Here is a 17136-nt window from a genome sequence, read left to right as displayed (position 1 = left end):
TGAGAACTCTGGCTCTTTCCGGACTTTCTGAGAGGAAGCGAGACTCACCATCCCTCGGGGGAGCAGGGGGTGATTCTGATGTGCAGCACCGCCTCGGCCAGTCCATCACAGTTGAGAAACTCCACCTGCTCCTCCAGCACCATGCAGTGAGCCAGCGACTGCAGCCAGACGTGTGCTGAGCCCAAGTGGACAACCTCTACAGGGTCCCAGAAAGGGTCGTCTTCCTGAGCCACCTGGCTGTCGTCACTCTCTAGGAAGCGCTGGTAAAGTTCCTCCATCAGGAATTTCCTATTGATAAACTTGGCTTTTGACCAAATCCATACCTAGGGATGCAAAGGGGGTCACCCAGCATCTTAGTTACTTTTCTATAAACTTGGCTTTTGTCCAAATCCATACCAGGGAATGCAGAAGGGTCACCCAGTGTCTTAATTACTTTCCTATTTCTGTGAAGAGACACTACAATCAAGGCAACTTGTAAAAAAACATACTCATCTGGGGGCTTGAGTTTTAGAGGGTTAGTCCATGATCGTCACAGAAGCTAGGATGGTGGCAGGTAGGTAGGCCTGGCCCTGGACCAGTAGCTGGACGCTTTACATCCTGATCTGGATACAGACAGAGACAGACTGGGCCTTCCATGAACTTCTAGTGACCTACCTCCTGGAATCTAAACATTCAAATGTAAAAGTCTATGGGTTCCATTATTATTCAAGTCACCAGGCCACACATTGTTTCATTTGCTGCTTAAACAACCCATCTCTCTTTTTTCCAATCTGCTGCTCCTAATGTGTGGAGTTTTGGGAAGACCACATACTGCTCTCATCAAGCAGCTTTTTGAGGCCCTTCCAGAATACCATATTTAATGTGATGGAAATGGAGCCAGAGAGATAATGTATGGCTCATTAAAGATAGAGAGGCCATGAGCCAAGGTGTATTGGTGGTATCTAGAAGTTGGAAAAAGCAAGGAAATAGATTTAACCACAGGTTTTCCCCAGAATAACATGACTCAGTAAGACCTGCATTGGACTGTCAGCCCACAGAGATAGAAGGTTATAACCTTGAGCCATTAGTGAGTGACAGTTTGTTGTAGACACTAGATGATATAAGTACAGAACAACTGGTTTACAGAAAAGCCAAGTGGCTCAATGGCAGATGTACAGCCCTGTGCTGGGGGGTGGGGAACAACCCCTTCTGCCTTCCTTGTAGCTAAGCACACAGGTACTTTAGTTCCTTCTCTCAGACGCCCACAAAGGGGTTCCATTCTTGTTCAGGAGTTCACCAGTGAGCAACAAGTCTAGGACAGGAGTTCCTGTCCTCTCACTGGGCAAGCATAAGGCCTCTGTGGATACCTGCTATGAAGAGAAACTCACGCTGCAATATACGGAAATCCAGTTGGAAATTTTCTTTACTGAAAATGTCCCATCAGAAGTAGTATGAGGTAAAACCAACAAGCCCTTCTCTGGGCAACTAGAATAAAAACAAAAGCCAATGGATAAGGCCTTGTCTCCATGAATGTCCCCCTCATTGGGACAGTTGCATGATAAAAACAGATTTTTCTGTCTCTCTGGCCTCCAGGAAGCACCATACAGAGAGTATGTTTCTGTCTCATGCACACAGAGGGACACGGTCATCTTTACCATCTGGTAAATTTCCGGGCCTTTTTTATCTTCCCAGACAAGGTCTCTCTCTCTCTGTATATTCCTGACTGTTCTGGAACTCACTATGTACACCAGGCTAGCCTCTGAGACCCACTTGCCTCTGCCTCCTGAGTACTGGGATTAAAGGTGTGCACCACCACCTTGGGTCTCTGAGTTAGAGGCCAGCCTGGTCTATAGGCAGAGATGTACAGATAAACCCTGCTTCAAAAAAAAAAAAAGAAAGAAAGAAAGAAAGGAAGGAAGGAAGAAAGAAAAAGAAGCGGGCTGTAGGCAGATCTGTAGAGCATTTCTTAATTTCTTAATTGATACAGGAGGACTGAGCACATGGTTCAGACCACCATGGGCTGGTGGTCCTGGGTTCTACAAGGAAGCAGACTGAGGAGCAAGCCAGCAAGCAGCACTCCTCCATGGCCTCCAGGTTCCTGCCCTGCTTGAGTTCCTGCCCTCACTTCTTTCAGTGACTGTTACATGGGAGTGTGAGTGGAATTAACCCTTTTCTCCCCAAGTTGCCTTTGGTTATGGTGTTTCATCACAGCAGTAGTAACCCCAACTAAGTACAATGTCACTAGAAAAGATCCTAGGAACTGGCACTATGAGAGAAGAACTAGGACACATGGCAAAGGGTCCCCAGACTCAGTTCCTACTCAAAGAACATCTGGGGTTTTGTCTAAGTCTCCAGGATGCAGCTGACAAAAAATCCCCTGTGTACTTTGGAAGCCTCCTGAGGAGATGCATGCCTCCCCACTGATGGGGTCCTACCTCGTGAGTCCTTGGTTTGGTCACCTTCACCATGACCTCTTTCTGGAGGTCGTAGCCCCTGGAATCTGACGACGCTAAATTCTTCACCTTCAATTCCATTTTCAGGCCCTGGTCAAGAGACATCTCACTAAACAACCCCCATTCATATTCCTTTTCAGCCTCTTCCGCATTCTTCTCAGCCCTGGGTTTGCTAAAGAACATGGCCTGGCTCTTGGAGTTCCTGCCTACCAAACAGCAGAGCATCAACATTTCCCAGTGGTGGCCGGGTGGTGGTGGCACATGCCTTTAATCCCAGCACTCGGGAGGCAGAAGCAGGCGGATCTCTGAGAGTTCGAGGCCAGCCTGGTCTCCAGAGCGAGTGCCAGGATAGGCTCCAAAGCCACAGAGAAACCCTGTTGCGAAAAACAAAAACAAAACGAAACAAAATTCCCAATGGTACCCTGGAACTAACATCTTGCTTCCCGGTTGGTTAATTCCCTCCCAAAGTTCTTGTGACAGGTGTCACATGTCACCAGGTCCCCTCTGTGGTGAATCAGCCATTGAGGTGCTAGAGAGGCACTGGGGATATTGGAGGCGTCCGCAGTAAATGTTGCTCTGGAATGCTGGTGGCTTTGATAAGTAGGGCAGGTGCTCAGCTGGCTGAGAAGGCCTGAGGGTTAGTCTTTTTCTGTCACTAGCTCTGAGTGCCATCTCGGAAAAGCTTCACCCTTCCCTAAGCCTTTTGGGACCTGATGTTGTGCCATCATCGGGGTGAAAGGTCACCTTCTCTAGCTCCTCACTCATCTGATTTGCTTCCACCACCATCGGCATGAGTTTGATGTAGTCCTGGAACACAGCCAAGACGCTGGGGTCAGCTCGGCCATCTCCGGGACTCATGGTATCTAGCAAGAGTCATGGAGAAAGCAAGTCTTTGTTGCTTGTTGTAGGATACGTTTCAGCTGTCACAAAGCACACACTCAGCTGTTATAGTTGTTCATTACTACCTAGCCATGAAATCCTAGCCATCCTTGTCTTTGATTTCAAGGCCCTCAGTCCAGTGGAGTTCTGGACTATCCAGGAAGGAGGGTTAAAGTAAGTAGAAGGCAGAGGGGCTCAATCCTTGGTAGCCCAACGAGTACTCTGTTCTTACTCCAGTAGTGTCTGGGTGCTATGGAGGAAGGGTCATGTGACTATGGGAGGCCCTGATACCCTTCCCAGACTTGGAGGAGTACTGCCTCGTGTTAGGACCTGTCTTCTCTTTAGAGACTCCCTGACCATGGGTCACATGGCATCAATGCCTCACAACTTCCCACTTGGCGCCTTGAGAGCCCTCCATCAAATGCTTCAACCCAGGGCCTGAGGTTTGATGAACTTCCTTGTCACCACCGTCCCCATTCTGGGAAGGCATTCTATACAGTTATGAAGAACTCAATGAAAAGGTGGGTTATTTGTGGGTAGTCTTGCTTGTGATTGGGTGTGCATGCATGTGTGTGTGTACAGGTGTGCATGCATGTATGTGTGTACAGGTGTGCATGCATGTGTGTGTACAGGTGTGCATGCAGAGAGCAAAGAAGGGTGTCAAGCATCCTGCATCACTTTCTACCTTATTTCCCTGAGACATGGTCATTTCTCCATGAACCTAGACAAGAAGCCACCAAGCCACATGGGCACCCCTCTTGTCTCTGTCCCGCATCAGACTACACCCAGCTCTTTACATGGATGACAGTATAAATGCATGACCTCATAGCTAGGAAGGTAGCATTCTCAGCCACTGAGCCGTCTTGCTAACCCTGGCCTTGGATTTATATGGAGAACTTCAGCAGAGTGTGGATGTGGTAACATACATCTGTAATCCCAATCCCCCCGCAGGCTGAGGCACGTTAACAAGTTGAATCAGCTTGGGCTACATAATGCGTTTCGAGTTAGCCTTGGGTACCTAGTGAGAGCTAGGTATGGGTGCTCATACCTGTAATTCCCACACCTCACTATCCCTCACCCGTGGCTTTATTAAGGCAAACAGTGTAGATGCCATCCCCAGAAACCGCCATGTCACAAAGACCTCAGGGGGGTCCAGTCAACCCTGTGCCTGTGACTTGAGGCCGGGGGAGGGGATGTGGGAAGGCATTAGGAGTCCCCACCTGAGGTGGACAGTCCCCACCTGAGGTGGACAGGCACAGGGTGGAGCTCTAGGACCCAGTGAGGAATCCTAGATAGTGCAGGGGTGGCGGGTAGGTGGAGGGGCAAAGGAGTATCTTCTACTCAGAAATCTAAAGCTGCAACTTCTTCCAGAGCAAGGCCTGAACCTTGCCCCTCACCATCTCTCCAGCCCAGAGCAGGCACAGCGCGCACGCTGTTCAGCCCTGCATTGCCTCAAGGCCTGCATCTAACCCACTCATCTCATCTCAGCATTCTTGCTGCATGTAACACTCGCCCATACCAAGCTTCACCCTCATCCCTAGGGAAGGCTTAGTGAGTCCAACACATCTTTGACAGGTATTCAGTTTTCTGTTTCTATGAAGACCAATTTTGGGGCTGAGGATGGGGCTCAGTGGAGTACCTGTCTAGCACACAAGAACACAGAGCCTTGGGTTTCATTGCCAGCATGCACAGAGGGGGATGGAGAGGAGAAGGGAGAAAGGAAGAGAGAGAGGGAGTGGCGGGCTCACATTCCAACTTCCTACATACTGTACTCTGACTCCATCTCCATGAATTCACAGGGAGGTGCCCAAAGGCGGCTCCAGGACCCTTACCAAGCATGTCCACACTCACGCCCTCAGCAGCTGCCCGTTCCAGCTGGAAAAAGTCATAGTCGAATCTGCTCAAATCTTCACCACCTCGCTCTGAGGGAAACCCGATGTAGAGGAAGGCACTGTTGGATCCCAAGATGATGCGGTCCTGGGGTGGGGAGAGCTTGGGAGGAAAGGCCTGGCCTGCTCTGGGGAGACCCAGACTTAGCCCTCTTCCGGGACGAGATCAGAGCCTCAGAAGAAAGCATAGGTCTGGAGTGCACTGGGTCCGACTCAGACTAGGACTACAGAAGACCCCTGAGAGGGCAGAAGATTTCAATGCAGACGTTATGTGGGGGCTTTTTGGTGAGGTAGACCACACTGCTGCTGGTCCACTAAAGAGAAGTCCTTGGGATGGGGCATGTGCTGGACAGTGAAGCTAGGAGGGCTCACCCAGTGCTTCTAAAAGGGTTGTGGCTGAACTACCTGCCCGTCTTAGACCCTTGCACCTTCTGTATATAGTGACTGGTGAAGGGAGAAGGCTTCGTGGCAGCCAGTACACCCACTGCGGTGATGGAGACTACAAGGAGGGTGGCAGAGCAAATCGGAACAAAGGCAATGATATAAGCAAGTAACTCATCACTCCCCAGCAGGCTCTTTTAAGCCTCAGATATCATCAATGTGAGCACTGAGAAGGGTCTTGAAAATATCCATTTCCACCCTCCTTGTGTTCCCAAGACACAGTGAGTTGGAAGGAGGTCTGTCACTCAGCCTATGCAGGCTGGCAGATGTAGGAAGCCCCAGGCCTGGCCAGTCCCTCTCAGTGTGACAGGAGACATTTCACAAGAGAGTCATGTCCCAGCCCCCCTCCCACCTCTGCCACCATCTTGAGGGTAGCACTGAGGTACGTTGTGGCTGGGCAAGCAACATACCAAATGCTGCAGCTTTGTCCTGTTGGTGACAGGTATCCCATTAACAACCACCTTGCTCTTGCTGTGTGGCGTGATTGTCACTTTACCATCCAAATTCATGAAGGAAGCATGTTTATCTGAAATTCTAAGCATACGAGAGTTTGTCTGGGTCATCCGGTAGGTTATGATTTCATGGCTGGCCCAGTTGCACAGTGTGATCAGTAGGAATCTCCCACTGTCCCTCACCCCACAGTGCTATGGTTCATGGGCTGTTGGAAGACAAGGAAAATACTATTCTATTCACAGAACAAACACTAGCTGAGGATCCACAGCTGCCAGGAACCAACAGCTACTGAGCCCATTGCAAGTCCTTGAAAGCTACGCGCTAGCAATGGAGAAATGAAAACAGGTTTCAGTAGCCAAGATATAGAATAAACCCATGTCCACCAAAAGGTAGTAAAGAGATGCACTGTATGTACACCAGGGGGAAACTATTGGGCCAGAAAGGAAGAAAGGATTCCCATGATGTCAGCAACATGGATGCAACTGGAGGGCATTGTGAAAGCCAAAAGGTACAGAGGACAGATAATCACATGTTCTCACCCACACGAGGAGGTCAGAACACTGGCATCAAAGAGATAAAGAACAGAGTGGTTACCATAGCCGGGGTGGGGAGGTAGAGAGTGAAGTGGGGGCAGGGAATTGCTAATGGCCACAGGGTGGAGCTTGACAGGAAGAGAGCATCTGGTGTTCTACAGTATAAGCTTAGGGTGCTCTAAGTCATTAGTTGAATGTTTCAAAGTCCCTAGACCATCTGATCACTACCATTGCATGTGTGGTCTGAAAATCACATTACAGAGAACAAATACATCTAACTATGGTGCCAATTAAAACATACACATGTAGTTTTAAAATTAATTAGAAAAGCTGCTTCAGTCAGGGCTTCAAACAGCTGAGGATACAGCCACCTGAAGGTACAGTCATGAAAGACATTCCACAATGTGCTTGGCCTTTTGTCTCCCCTAGTTTTTTGCAAGGTCTCCTTTCTTCTGCTTGTGGGATTTCTGTCTTACAGGCTTTAGCCTTTTCTCCCAAGATGAGCAGAAGGAAACAGGAGGCGTGCACCACACACTGGACTTCAGCAGGCACTCTTCATGAGCATAGGAGGAGTTGCTGAGGGAGAACTGGGAACTTTTATTGCCCTTCCAGCAGGACTTAACAGCTTGGCTTACCTATGACTTACCGGATGACCTTCCAGAATCTTCTCCAGTGAAGCATGTTACATACAAGCCTGACAGTCTCGTACTCAGAGAAGGTGGCAAGAGGAAAACCTGACAGCCCAGTACTTAGAGGAGGCGGCAGAGGGATTCCGTGTTTGAGGCCAACCTGGACTACACAGTGAGATCCTGTCTCAAAACATCTATAACATAACAAGACAGATCTCTGGTCTGGGACCAGTGCTGTTCTTACCCCAGGCCTTGAAGACAGATAGTATTTGTAGCAGCTCGACCAACGTCACAGGAGCCTGGAAAGAGTTGGGAAAGTTTATCTTCAAATCGTCAGCATTTGACCTTGATGAAGTAATGTGTTTGATAATTTGAAAGTGGCATTTTTTTTCCTTGAAGGTAAGAGTATGCTAAGAGGCTTTGTTTCGTTTTTTTCCAATTGGAGCTGCCAATCATAACATCACCTGGGCATGAGCTTGCTTTATGGATAATTGTTTTACTTTCTGCTCTCCTTGTCTTGGAATCCCCAACTTGGTGAAAATGCCACTTTCTTCATGGGCCTTAGTTCTCCGTGACCCACTGCTGCTGGCAGCAAAGGCTCTTAGAAGCTCTGTTTCTGGTGGCTGGCCCCTCGGGAGCACTGTATCCCGAGCTCCTGGCTGTCCTCCTGCCACCATCCTGCACATGGCTTGCCACTAGGCAAATGTGATGTGGTCACACGTGGGTAATGGATAAAAACCATGCAGCATAGGTATCTGATAGGGACCATTTACTTTAGCAAGGAAAGAAATGCCAAACCATGCTACACCTTGAATGAGCTAATGATACTCAGTGAAATGAGACAGACAAAGACAAGGGTAGTGTGAGCCTGGTGCTATGAGGCTATGAGGCATGCAGAAATCCAGATACAAAAAGGAGAATGGCGTCGCCCCAGGCTCCGGGAGGGGAGTGGGGAGGTGGCTTGTAATGGGTACAGAGTTTCAGTTTGAGGGCAGGTGGAGAGTTCTGGAAATAGATGTGGTGATGGTTTAGAGAATCTGCACTGTGCTCAACAGTGGTTGAAGAGGGGAGCTTCATGTTATAGGGTTTTAATGCAAAATTTAAAATATCACAAAAAAGAAAGGAAGAGGGAAGGAGGAAGGGAGGGGGAGTGGAAGGGGAGAGGGAGAAGGGGAGGAAGAGAGGGAGGAAGAGAGGGAGGAAGAGAGGGAGGAAGAGAGGGAGGAAGAGAGGGAGGAAGGAAAGGGAATTGGAGCTGGCCTGGGGGTCGGTAAGGGAAGCAGCAGGATCCAGTACCATTGTGAATGAAATACTTGAGGACCCCTGTGAGCTGCGGGTCCTCATTGACATTGAGAAGGTATGGGACAACCTTCACCATCTGCTGCTCCTGAAAAGACAGAAGAAGCCTGTAAATGCCCGAGCCTGCCCCAGGGACCTGAGGAGGGGAGCTGTCCGGGCAGGCCTTTCCAAGGCCCGGGGCCTCCCCTCCTTTCTTCTCCCCAGCCATCTTCTATTGCCCCTCCCCCCTTCATTCTGCCTCACAGGTTTTCTTCAGGCCCCTGGCATCCTCCAGCCCCCTGCTCCCCACTCCCTCCTCACCCCCATGGCCTCCTGCCTGGGTCTCTTAACTTGCTGCTAGCTGACTAAGTAATGGCACACTGCCTTCTCCCCCAGTGATGCCCAAGTGCGTTCCCGTCTTCCGCACAGGGTAGGACCCTATTGTGCTCATGGAGGATAGACAAACAGAACTCGAGCAAACACCTTGGCTTAGGGCGATTTTTAAATCCTGGAGTTCCTTCTGATTAAGAGTAGAGAATATGAAAGTCCTGGCGATGGTTGTTCCCTGCGATAGTTTTGTAGACCTGTATCCTGAATCCCACTTAGACCCAGAGTCACACAGCCTCCCCCGCCCCTCCCCCACAGGATGCTGTTTAATGGGACTTTATTGGCACCAAGTTTTGCCTAGATATCATAATCTTCATAATCCTTGACCTCTAACTTGATCTGGCTGTTGACACCACAGACCACACCCTTCTCTACTTCCACCACCTGGAATTCATTCCGAGCTTCATGAGCCTTCCTGAATTCAAGTTGGGTTCTCCCCTCTCTCCCAGGAGTTCCAGGTCTGGTCCAAGACTCGGGTGAGGCAGGGAGGGAATGCGTCCTCCTCACCCATGGATGACATTCAAGGCCTGGCTCAGAAGCTGGGGTGTGACTCAGTGCTGCACAGAGGCCTGCCTAGTATTCGAAAAGCCCTGAATTTCACCCAGCACCCAAAATAATAATGATTTTTGAGCTCACAACATGGCCTGTTAGGATCTGCCAGTAAAGTGAATGCTAGCCAGGAGGGATGCAATAGCTCAGGCCAATCTATACTGTCCCCAGAGGACGGACACGCACACACCAACAGCCCCAACATCTGTCTTCACTCATCAGTATGACATGATCTTGATCCCTTCAGGCCCTAACTCTGTCCTCACCACAGTCTGGAGCCTGACTGCAGAACATGCTGTCAGCTGTGTGGAGGGAAGCGTGGACAGCATGAGCCTCACCTTCGAAAGAGCTGCATACTGTTCCTCCCACTCCTTCTGTGCCTCAGCCAGCAGGTGGGCCCAGGTCCCCCTAGTCCCCAGCTGCCATTCTGCCAGGAAACAAGCTGAGTGCTCTAGAGGGAAGGAGGGCCTTTATGTGGCATCAAAAGTGAGATGTAGGGTGAACAGCAGTGGGGAACGAGCTGCTTCTGTGTGAAGACTCATGGGCTCATTTGCTCCAAGTAGTACCCTGGGGTAACTCAGGCAACAAAACACAAAGGATGGTTTGCTGGGAAGCATGGAGCTCACAGGTCCCCTTTCTCCTTTTCATGTGTGCAGGCATGTGACCATTTCTTCAGGGAATTCCCATCCGACCAGAGGTTCAGAGAGAATGACAGATTTGTCATTTTTTTGTTTTTTTCATGTTTCATGTCTGGGTTTATAAATAGTGGGAATTAGATGCTTCATGTGTGTGGACACCCAGAACCACGTGACCAGTAGAGCCAGGTGTGAACCACCTTATGTGTCTGTTCTAACTGAGGCAGCGGCTTTGTTACAGTGGATGCCTGACTTCAGCAGGCCAGCATACAAAGCCTGGACATGTATCCTCGTAGGTGTGCCTGCCCTGTGTGTGAGCAGTGTGGGAAAGCACAAGGCTGTTGTTTCATGTCAATGGTAAATGAGACCACACTGGGCCAGGCATTGGTGGCGCACACCTTTAATCCCAGCTCTCGGGAGGAAGAAGCAGGCAGATCTCTGTGAGTTTAAGGCCAGCCTTAAACTCTGGTCTCCAGAGCGAGTGCCAGAATAGGCTCCAAAGCTACACAGAGAAACCCTGTCTAAAAAAAAAAAAAAAAAAAAAGACCACACTGATGTCAAAGCTGGAATGTTTCAAGGTTGAACCAGAAGATCCTTAACAGAGTGTGTGCCCTCCCTCCCCCGCCCAGCTGCTGAGCAGACCACCCTCAGTCCTTCCAATTGGCCTCTGGGTGTCAGGTGTGGCTGAGCATAGCCTGCTAACTTGATTTACCTGCCTCTCCGGTGCCCCCGAATCCGAGCAGCAGCTTGTTCTCGGCCCTGGCCGCTCTCACCAGTGTGCAGGTGTTGATTGTAGCTCTGTTCTGAACCTTTTTAGCCCTGTCATGCAATGACAAACACTGTCTCGGGCCCCTTTGCAGTCAGGCCTGTACCACCAGCCCTGGGGTAGCAAGGGACAAGCTCAGATCCCAGGCAGAACCATGTTGGTTTTCACTACCAGGAGGGTCCAACCTTTTTCCCTGTGTCATCTTCAGGTTTCTTGGGCCACATTCATAGCTAGTATAGGATGTGTTGTAGGCCCATGGGCCACAGGCTAGACATGTCTGCAGCCATTAGGAACAAAACTGATCTAAGTAACCTACATGGTTCATACAAACTCCCAAAGCTCAGCTGAGTCCCATGCTAGGTCTCTGAATGTCCTGGGTCCTGACCACACTTGGCTAAACAAAGAATGTGGTTCATCAACAATCAAAACCCTGGAAAAGGCTGCTGCCCAGCTCCCAAGTAAATACACAGAGGCTTCTTACTCAGGAACACCAGCTTTAGTTTGTCTTGTTTCTTGCCCGCTTTTCTTAACTTAATTATCCCATTTATCTTTTGCCTCTGGGCTTTTACCTGTCTCTATTTCTGTATACCTTTCTTTACTTCTTTCTCTATGGCTGCCTGATGGCTTCTTCTCCTTTTCTTGCTCTTTGATCTTCTCGTCCCAGATTTCTCCTATTTATTCTCTCTGCCTGCCAGCCCTGCCTACCCTTTCTCTTGCCTTGCTATTGGCCGTTCAGCTCTTTATTAGATCAATCAGGTATTTTGGACAGCTTAACACAGCTTCCCAGAGTTAAACAAATGCAACATAAAAGAATGCAATACGGGGCTAGAGAGATGGTTAAGTGCACTGGCTGCTCTTCCAGAGGTCCTGAGTTCAATTCCCAGCACCCACATGGTGGCTGACAGCCATCTGTAATGAGATCTGGTGCCCTCTTCTGGCCTGCAGGAATATATGAGGGCAGAATGTTGAATACATAATAAATAAATCTTTAAAAAAGAATGCAACACATGTTTGTATCATTGTACAAATGTTCCACAGCATAAACAAATGTAACACAAATTAAAATAATATTCTACAACAGCAGGCTACCGTCAACTCAGAGGTTTCTGTGCCTGGTCCTATCCCCACAGAAAGCTCAGGCATATTGTAACATGACTTATTCTCTGTCTGAAATTCAAATTTAACGGGTATCCTATGCTATTTTTACCTTGGCGTCTGGGATTAAATGCTAGGGCTTTACCCACAGGTGTTTTATGCTTTACCCTTTCATTTCACAAGAGAAATTTAAAGATTCCATTGAGCCTCGCTCCAAGCACAAAGTCGGAAACAGAGTGTAGGAAACGCAGTGCCGCTTTGTGCATCCTGCCCAGAGATCCACTGTCAGCAGGATGGCACGGATAGGCAGGAGAAAAGGAACATTCCAGACACGGCTGAAGTCAAGTCCTACCCGCAGACGTGAGCTTCCACAGCAGAGCCGGGAGAGAGTGCTATGGCAGGCAGCAGTGTCTGAGTACTGAGAAATGGGGGGGGACAGGATTCACTCACAGGAAAGGGCTCCCTGGCTGAGAAGAGTCTGGAGGGCAGGTCAGGAGAGGCTGTTCGCTGGAGGCACAGTTTTCTTGACACAGGCTCTCACCTGGCTGCAGCTCTTGATCTTACAGGGGTCCACCTGCATGTGCCTCCCAGGTGCTGCGCCGGGAGTGAAGGCGGCCCCACCACACTAAGGCCCAGAGTAGCTTCCGAGCATTCCTGAGAGAGCCAGCGAGCAGGCACAGAGAACGTCTTGCTGCTGAGCTTTCTCTCCAGCCCTTCCTACTCCCATTTGTTTTGTCTTTCCATTCCCCTCTCACTAGTCACTTAACTCTCCTTCTCCTGGACTCCCACCCCAAACACGAAGCAATCTACCAGCAGAGTGCTGAAAGGAGTTGTGACTCAGGACACAGGACACGTGACTGGTTGCAGCTCACAAACCACTTACCTCTCAGCGTATCTCAGTGTCGACAGGGTTTCCTCATAACAGGTATCGGCTGGGCTTATGGCTGCAATCTGGAATCATCCCGTGCAGACTGTTGTCATCCAAGGGTGTATTACCATGGAAGCTATTAAAATAGCTGCTATTCGGGTTGGGGGGATGACACTGACAATCGAGCACTTGCTTTGCAAGCAAGAAGAACTGAGTTTGATACCATAGCCGACAAAAATGCCATGCATGCTGGCACCCACTTGTAATCCCAGCACTGGGAGGCTGAGACAGGAGGATCCATGGGGCTCATCAGCTAGTGATCTAGTCTAATTTGTGAGCTCCAGGCCAATGAGAGACCCGGTCTCAAAGGAAGCAGGTGGCATTCCTGAGGATGACACTCAATGTTGTGGTGTGTCTGGCCTACACACACACACACACACACACACACAGACACACACACACACACACACAGACACACACACACACACAGACACACACACACACACACACAGACACACACACAGACACACACACACACACACACACACAGACACACACACACACACACACACACACACACACAGACACACACACACACACACACACAGACACACACACACACAGACACACTCACACACACATACACTCACACAGACACACACACTCACACACACACAGACACACACACACACAGACACAGACACACACACACTCACACACACACAGACACACACACACACACACACACAGAGACATATTTGCGCTCCGACTATACACATACATGCACCTCATGCATAGGCTAATAAGAATAAAGTTTATAGCCGGGAGTTGGTGGCTCACGCCTTTAATCCCAGCACTCGGGAGGCGGATCTCTGTGAGTTCGAGGCCAGCCTGGTCTCTAGAGCGAGTGCCAGGACAGCCTCAAAAGCCACAGAGAAACCCTGTCTCGAAAAATCAATAATAATAATAATAATGTTTACAAAACAGCTTGTGTATCATTTAGTTTTCAGTACTATTTGAACTTCAAATGATTTATTTTTTAATGACTTATTTTATGTGCATTGGTGTTTTACCTACATGTATGTCTATGTGAGGGTATCGGATGCCCTAGAATTGGAGTTACAGATGATTGTGAGCTGCCATGTAGGTGCTGGGATTGAACCCGGATCCTCTGGAAGAGCAGACAGTGCTCCTAACCTCTGAGCCGTCTCTCCAGGCCCCTCGTTTACGTTTTTAGATTTATTTAATTATTTGATGTGTATGGATGTTTTGCCTGCGCGTGTATGCATGTGTACCATGTGTGTGTCACAAGTAGGCATCAGATTCCCTGGGACTGGAGTTACAAGTGTTTGTGCGCCACCAGGTGGGAGCTGGGAATCAAACCTGGGTTCTCTGAAAGAGCAACAAGTGTTCTTTACCTCTTAGCCAACCCTCCATGCTTCTGAACTTTAAATTTTCAAAAAATAAATTTATTTTTACATTTGTGTGTGCGTGTGTGTGTGTGCGTGTGTGCGTGCGTGCGTGCGTGCGTGCGTGCGTGCGTGTGTGTGTGTGTGTGTGTGTGTATACACATGCTCAAGCACCACAGTGTGTGTATATGTGGCAGTCAGAGGACAACTTGCAAGCATTGGTTTTCTCTCCTTCTACTCTGTCGGTTCTGGGAATAGAACTCAGCAAGTACCTTTCCCTGCTGAGCCATTTCTACTCTATTTAAAGTTTAGAAGCCAGAAAACTCTGCTTAGAGAATAGTAATAAAGTCAAGGTCACCCAGACGATAACCGGCCAGAACTGGAATTTGAGCTGGCCATTGGCTAACTCTGAAATCTGTCGCTGTCCTGATGACTGCCCCAGGCTCTGTGTGCTTGATCCTCAGCAGTGTCCTCAGGAGACTGAGCGATTGCTGAATGTTCTCAGGGTACAGAGAAAAAAGTTTTGCTCATTCCAGGTCCTGTCAAGAGCATAGCGACTAATCCTGTGTGAGCGAAAGCGCCCGACAAAACCAACCACAAGAAGGATATTTCTGGGCTCAGACATCCCGGCAGGAAGTGATTGTGGGCCTGAGAGAAAGCCTGTACTGTGGGCTTCTTTCCTCTTTTTTTTTTTTCAATGTGTGATTATTTATTTGTCATCCTTAAAGACTTATTTTTGACTGGACTCAGACTCAGAAGTAGAAGCTCTCAGCGAAGACAGCCTACGTCTCTTGGCGATCTGTTCCTGGCGCTTTTCTTTGGCTTCCTTCATTCTCTTGGCCAAAAGTTTAGCATATTCTGCTGCCTCCTCCTTGTTTTTCTTTGTTCGTTGTTTCTTCAGAGCAAACGACGACGTTTGTGTTGTAGAACACCGTGGTGTAACCAGTCGCTGGATCTTGGGTGCTTTGGTCCTGGGCTTCTTACCCTCTTTTGCTTAAGACTTTCTCACAACTTATTGGCGGACATCATCTTCTTTAGAGAGATTAAAAAGCTTTCGAATTCTGCTAGCTCTTTTAGGTCCCAAACGACGAGGAACAGTAGTATCTGTCAGCCCAGGAATGTCCTTCTCTCCTTTTTTTACAATAACCAAGTTGAGAACACTCAGATTGGCATCCACGATGCATCCTCGAACAGACTTGCGCTTCCTCTCTCCAGTTCTCCTTGGTCTATAGCAAGAACGCCCCTTACTCAACAGCAGGCGCACTCTGCCGCTGCCGCGGGTCAAAACGCCTTGCTTCATGGGAAAACCTTGTTTGTCATTCCCGCCCCTGATTGGGACCACATGACCCTTCCACTCTTCACCCAGAGCATCGCAGCTACTTCTGTGGGCACGCGCTTTTCACAGAACGTACGAAGCTTGCGCTCATCGCCCACTTCGATGAGTTTCTGGCAGCCGGTGGCCGGGAAGGAGATACTCAGCTTCATCTTGACACAGCCCACAGCCTAGGAGGCGCCACGAAAAAGAGCGGCTTCTTTCCTCTTTCTCCCTCTTACCCACCCCAGCCTGCAGCTGCAGGAATGCTACCGCCCACATCAGGGCAGGTGCTTCTTCTTTGTGGAACCCTCTGTGGAAACACTCTCACAGACTCGGGCTGAGGTAAGCTTCAGTAAACCCCCAGCTGTGGTAAACAATGTTGGGAAGCCTCTCTCACATTCTAAGAGAATGAACTTCAGCTGCGCCTTGCAGCCAGAGTTAGTAACACACCTTGAGGTCATTAAGACTTAAGACTGCTGTCCTGCTGTGTGCTCGGCCCGTTTGTTTAACCTTCCTTCAAGGGAACAGTGCAACAACCAACCTTATTAGCCTTGGATTTCCCGTGTAACCAACATTTACAACCTAAGATAACTTAGCGTGGCTGTGAACTCAGGTTGTGGACTCTTTATGCTCCTGACTCAGAACAATGCACGCATATCATTCGCTGAAAGAGGCAAATACAGAATCTGAAGGCAGCTTCCTAACATCTACCCTAAAGTTTGAAAGCGGTTATGGATATTGGCTGATTAACAATGATGTCTGGAGTACTGCCTGCTGTCCGGGTCAGTTGGAGCCAGTGACTAATCCCTTTTAAGAGAATGTTTTGTTGATATCCATGGGAAGCCTACTGTTTTTTTCTGAACAGAAAGGGAAGGAGGAGTGGATGGGGGAGGGAACAGAGGAGGGGAAGTGGGAGGAGAAGAGGGAGGGAAAACTTGTCAGGATGGAAAATAAATAAATAAATTGAATTAAAATTTTTTTAAAAGAGGGCTGGAGCGATGGGTCAGCAGTTAAGAGCACTGCCTGCTCTTTCAGAGTACCTGGGTTCAATTCCCAGCAACCATGGTGGCTCACAACCATCTATAATGGGATCTGGTGCCCTCTGCTGGCCTGCAGGTGTACATGCAAGGCAGAACACTCATACCAAAAAAAGAGAGATTTTTGCTGAAATCGGGACAGGTGGCACAGAGCTTGGAGGAGGTGGGCTGTGGCCATTCTGTGTTTTATTTGAGTCTTGGAACACTCGATATTCATCTCCTACCTCCTTTTCTCCAATAATCCCAGATTTGGGAGGCAGAGGCAGGCAGATCTCAAGTGAGTTCGAGGCCAACCTGGTCTACAAAATGAGTTCCAGGACATCCAAGATTGTTACACAGAGAAACCCTGTCTGTGTAAAAAAAAAAAAACCTAAAAACCCCACTACAACAGGGGCTAGGGGCTGCCTAGAATAAATTCCTAGACTAGTACCCTTCTGTATTTCCAGCACTTGAGAGGCTGAGGCAGGACTGTGATTTTGAGGCCAGCCTAAGCTATATAGTGAGACCATGTCTCAAAACCCATGAATTTTGCAGATCTGCA

At 48.9% G+C, this 17136-nt stretch overlaps 1 protein-coding gene and 1 pseudogene across 1 annotated transcript in view; both read right to left on the bottom strand.

Moving 5' to 3' along the window:
• LOC103161207 (kinesin-like protein KIF28P) overlaps positions 1–17136 on the bottom strand; it is a 43157-nt gene that overhangs the window by 8377 nt on the left and 17644 nt on the right. Inside the window, exons 8-17 of the mRNA XM_027418857.2 lie at positions 12850–12917; positions 10818–10924; positions 9809–9921; positions 8553–8643; positions 7501–7555; positions 6052–6175; positions 5144–5288; positions 3177–3295; positions 2415–2522; positions 49–323 (exon numbers count right to left, since the gene is read on the bottom strand). Of these exons, the coding sequence (XP_027274658.1) occupies positions 49–323; positions 2415–2522; positions 3177–3295; positions 5144–5288; positions 6052–6175; positions 7501–7555; positions 8553–8643; positions 9809–9921; positions 10818–10924; positions 12850–12917 (1205 nt within the window). The remainder of the gene's footprint in view (positions 1–48; positions 324–2414; positions 2523–3176; positions 3296–5143; positions 5289–6051; positions 6176–7500; positions 7556–8552; positions 8644–9808; positions 9922–10817; positions 10925–12849; positions 12918–17136) is intronic.
• On the bottom strand, positions 14951–15728 carry LOC107978805 (annotated as a pseudogene).

The sequence above is a fragment of the Cricetulus griseus genome, chromosome 5 (assembly GCF_003668045.3).
Source record: "Cricetulus griseus strain 17A/GY chromosome 5, alternate assembly CriGri-PICRH-1.0, whole genome shotgun sequence".
NCBI classification, from domain to species: domain Eukaryota; kingdom Metazoa; phylum Chordata; class Mammalia; order Rodentia; family Cricetidae; genus Cricetulus; species Cricetulus griseus.
Note: the sequence above shows the minus strand (reverse complement) of the source record. Positions and strands in the feature narration are given on the sequence as shown.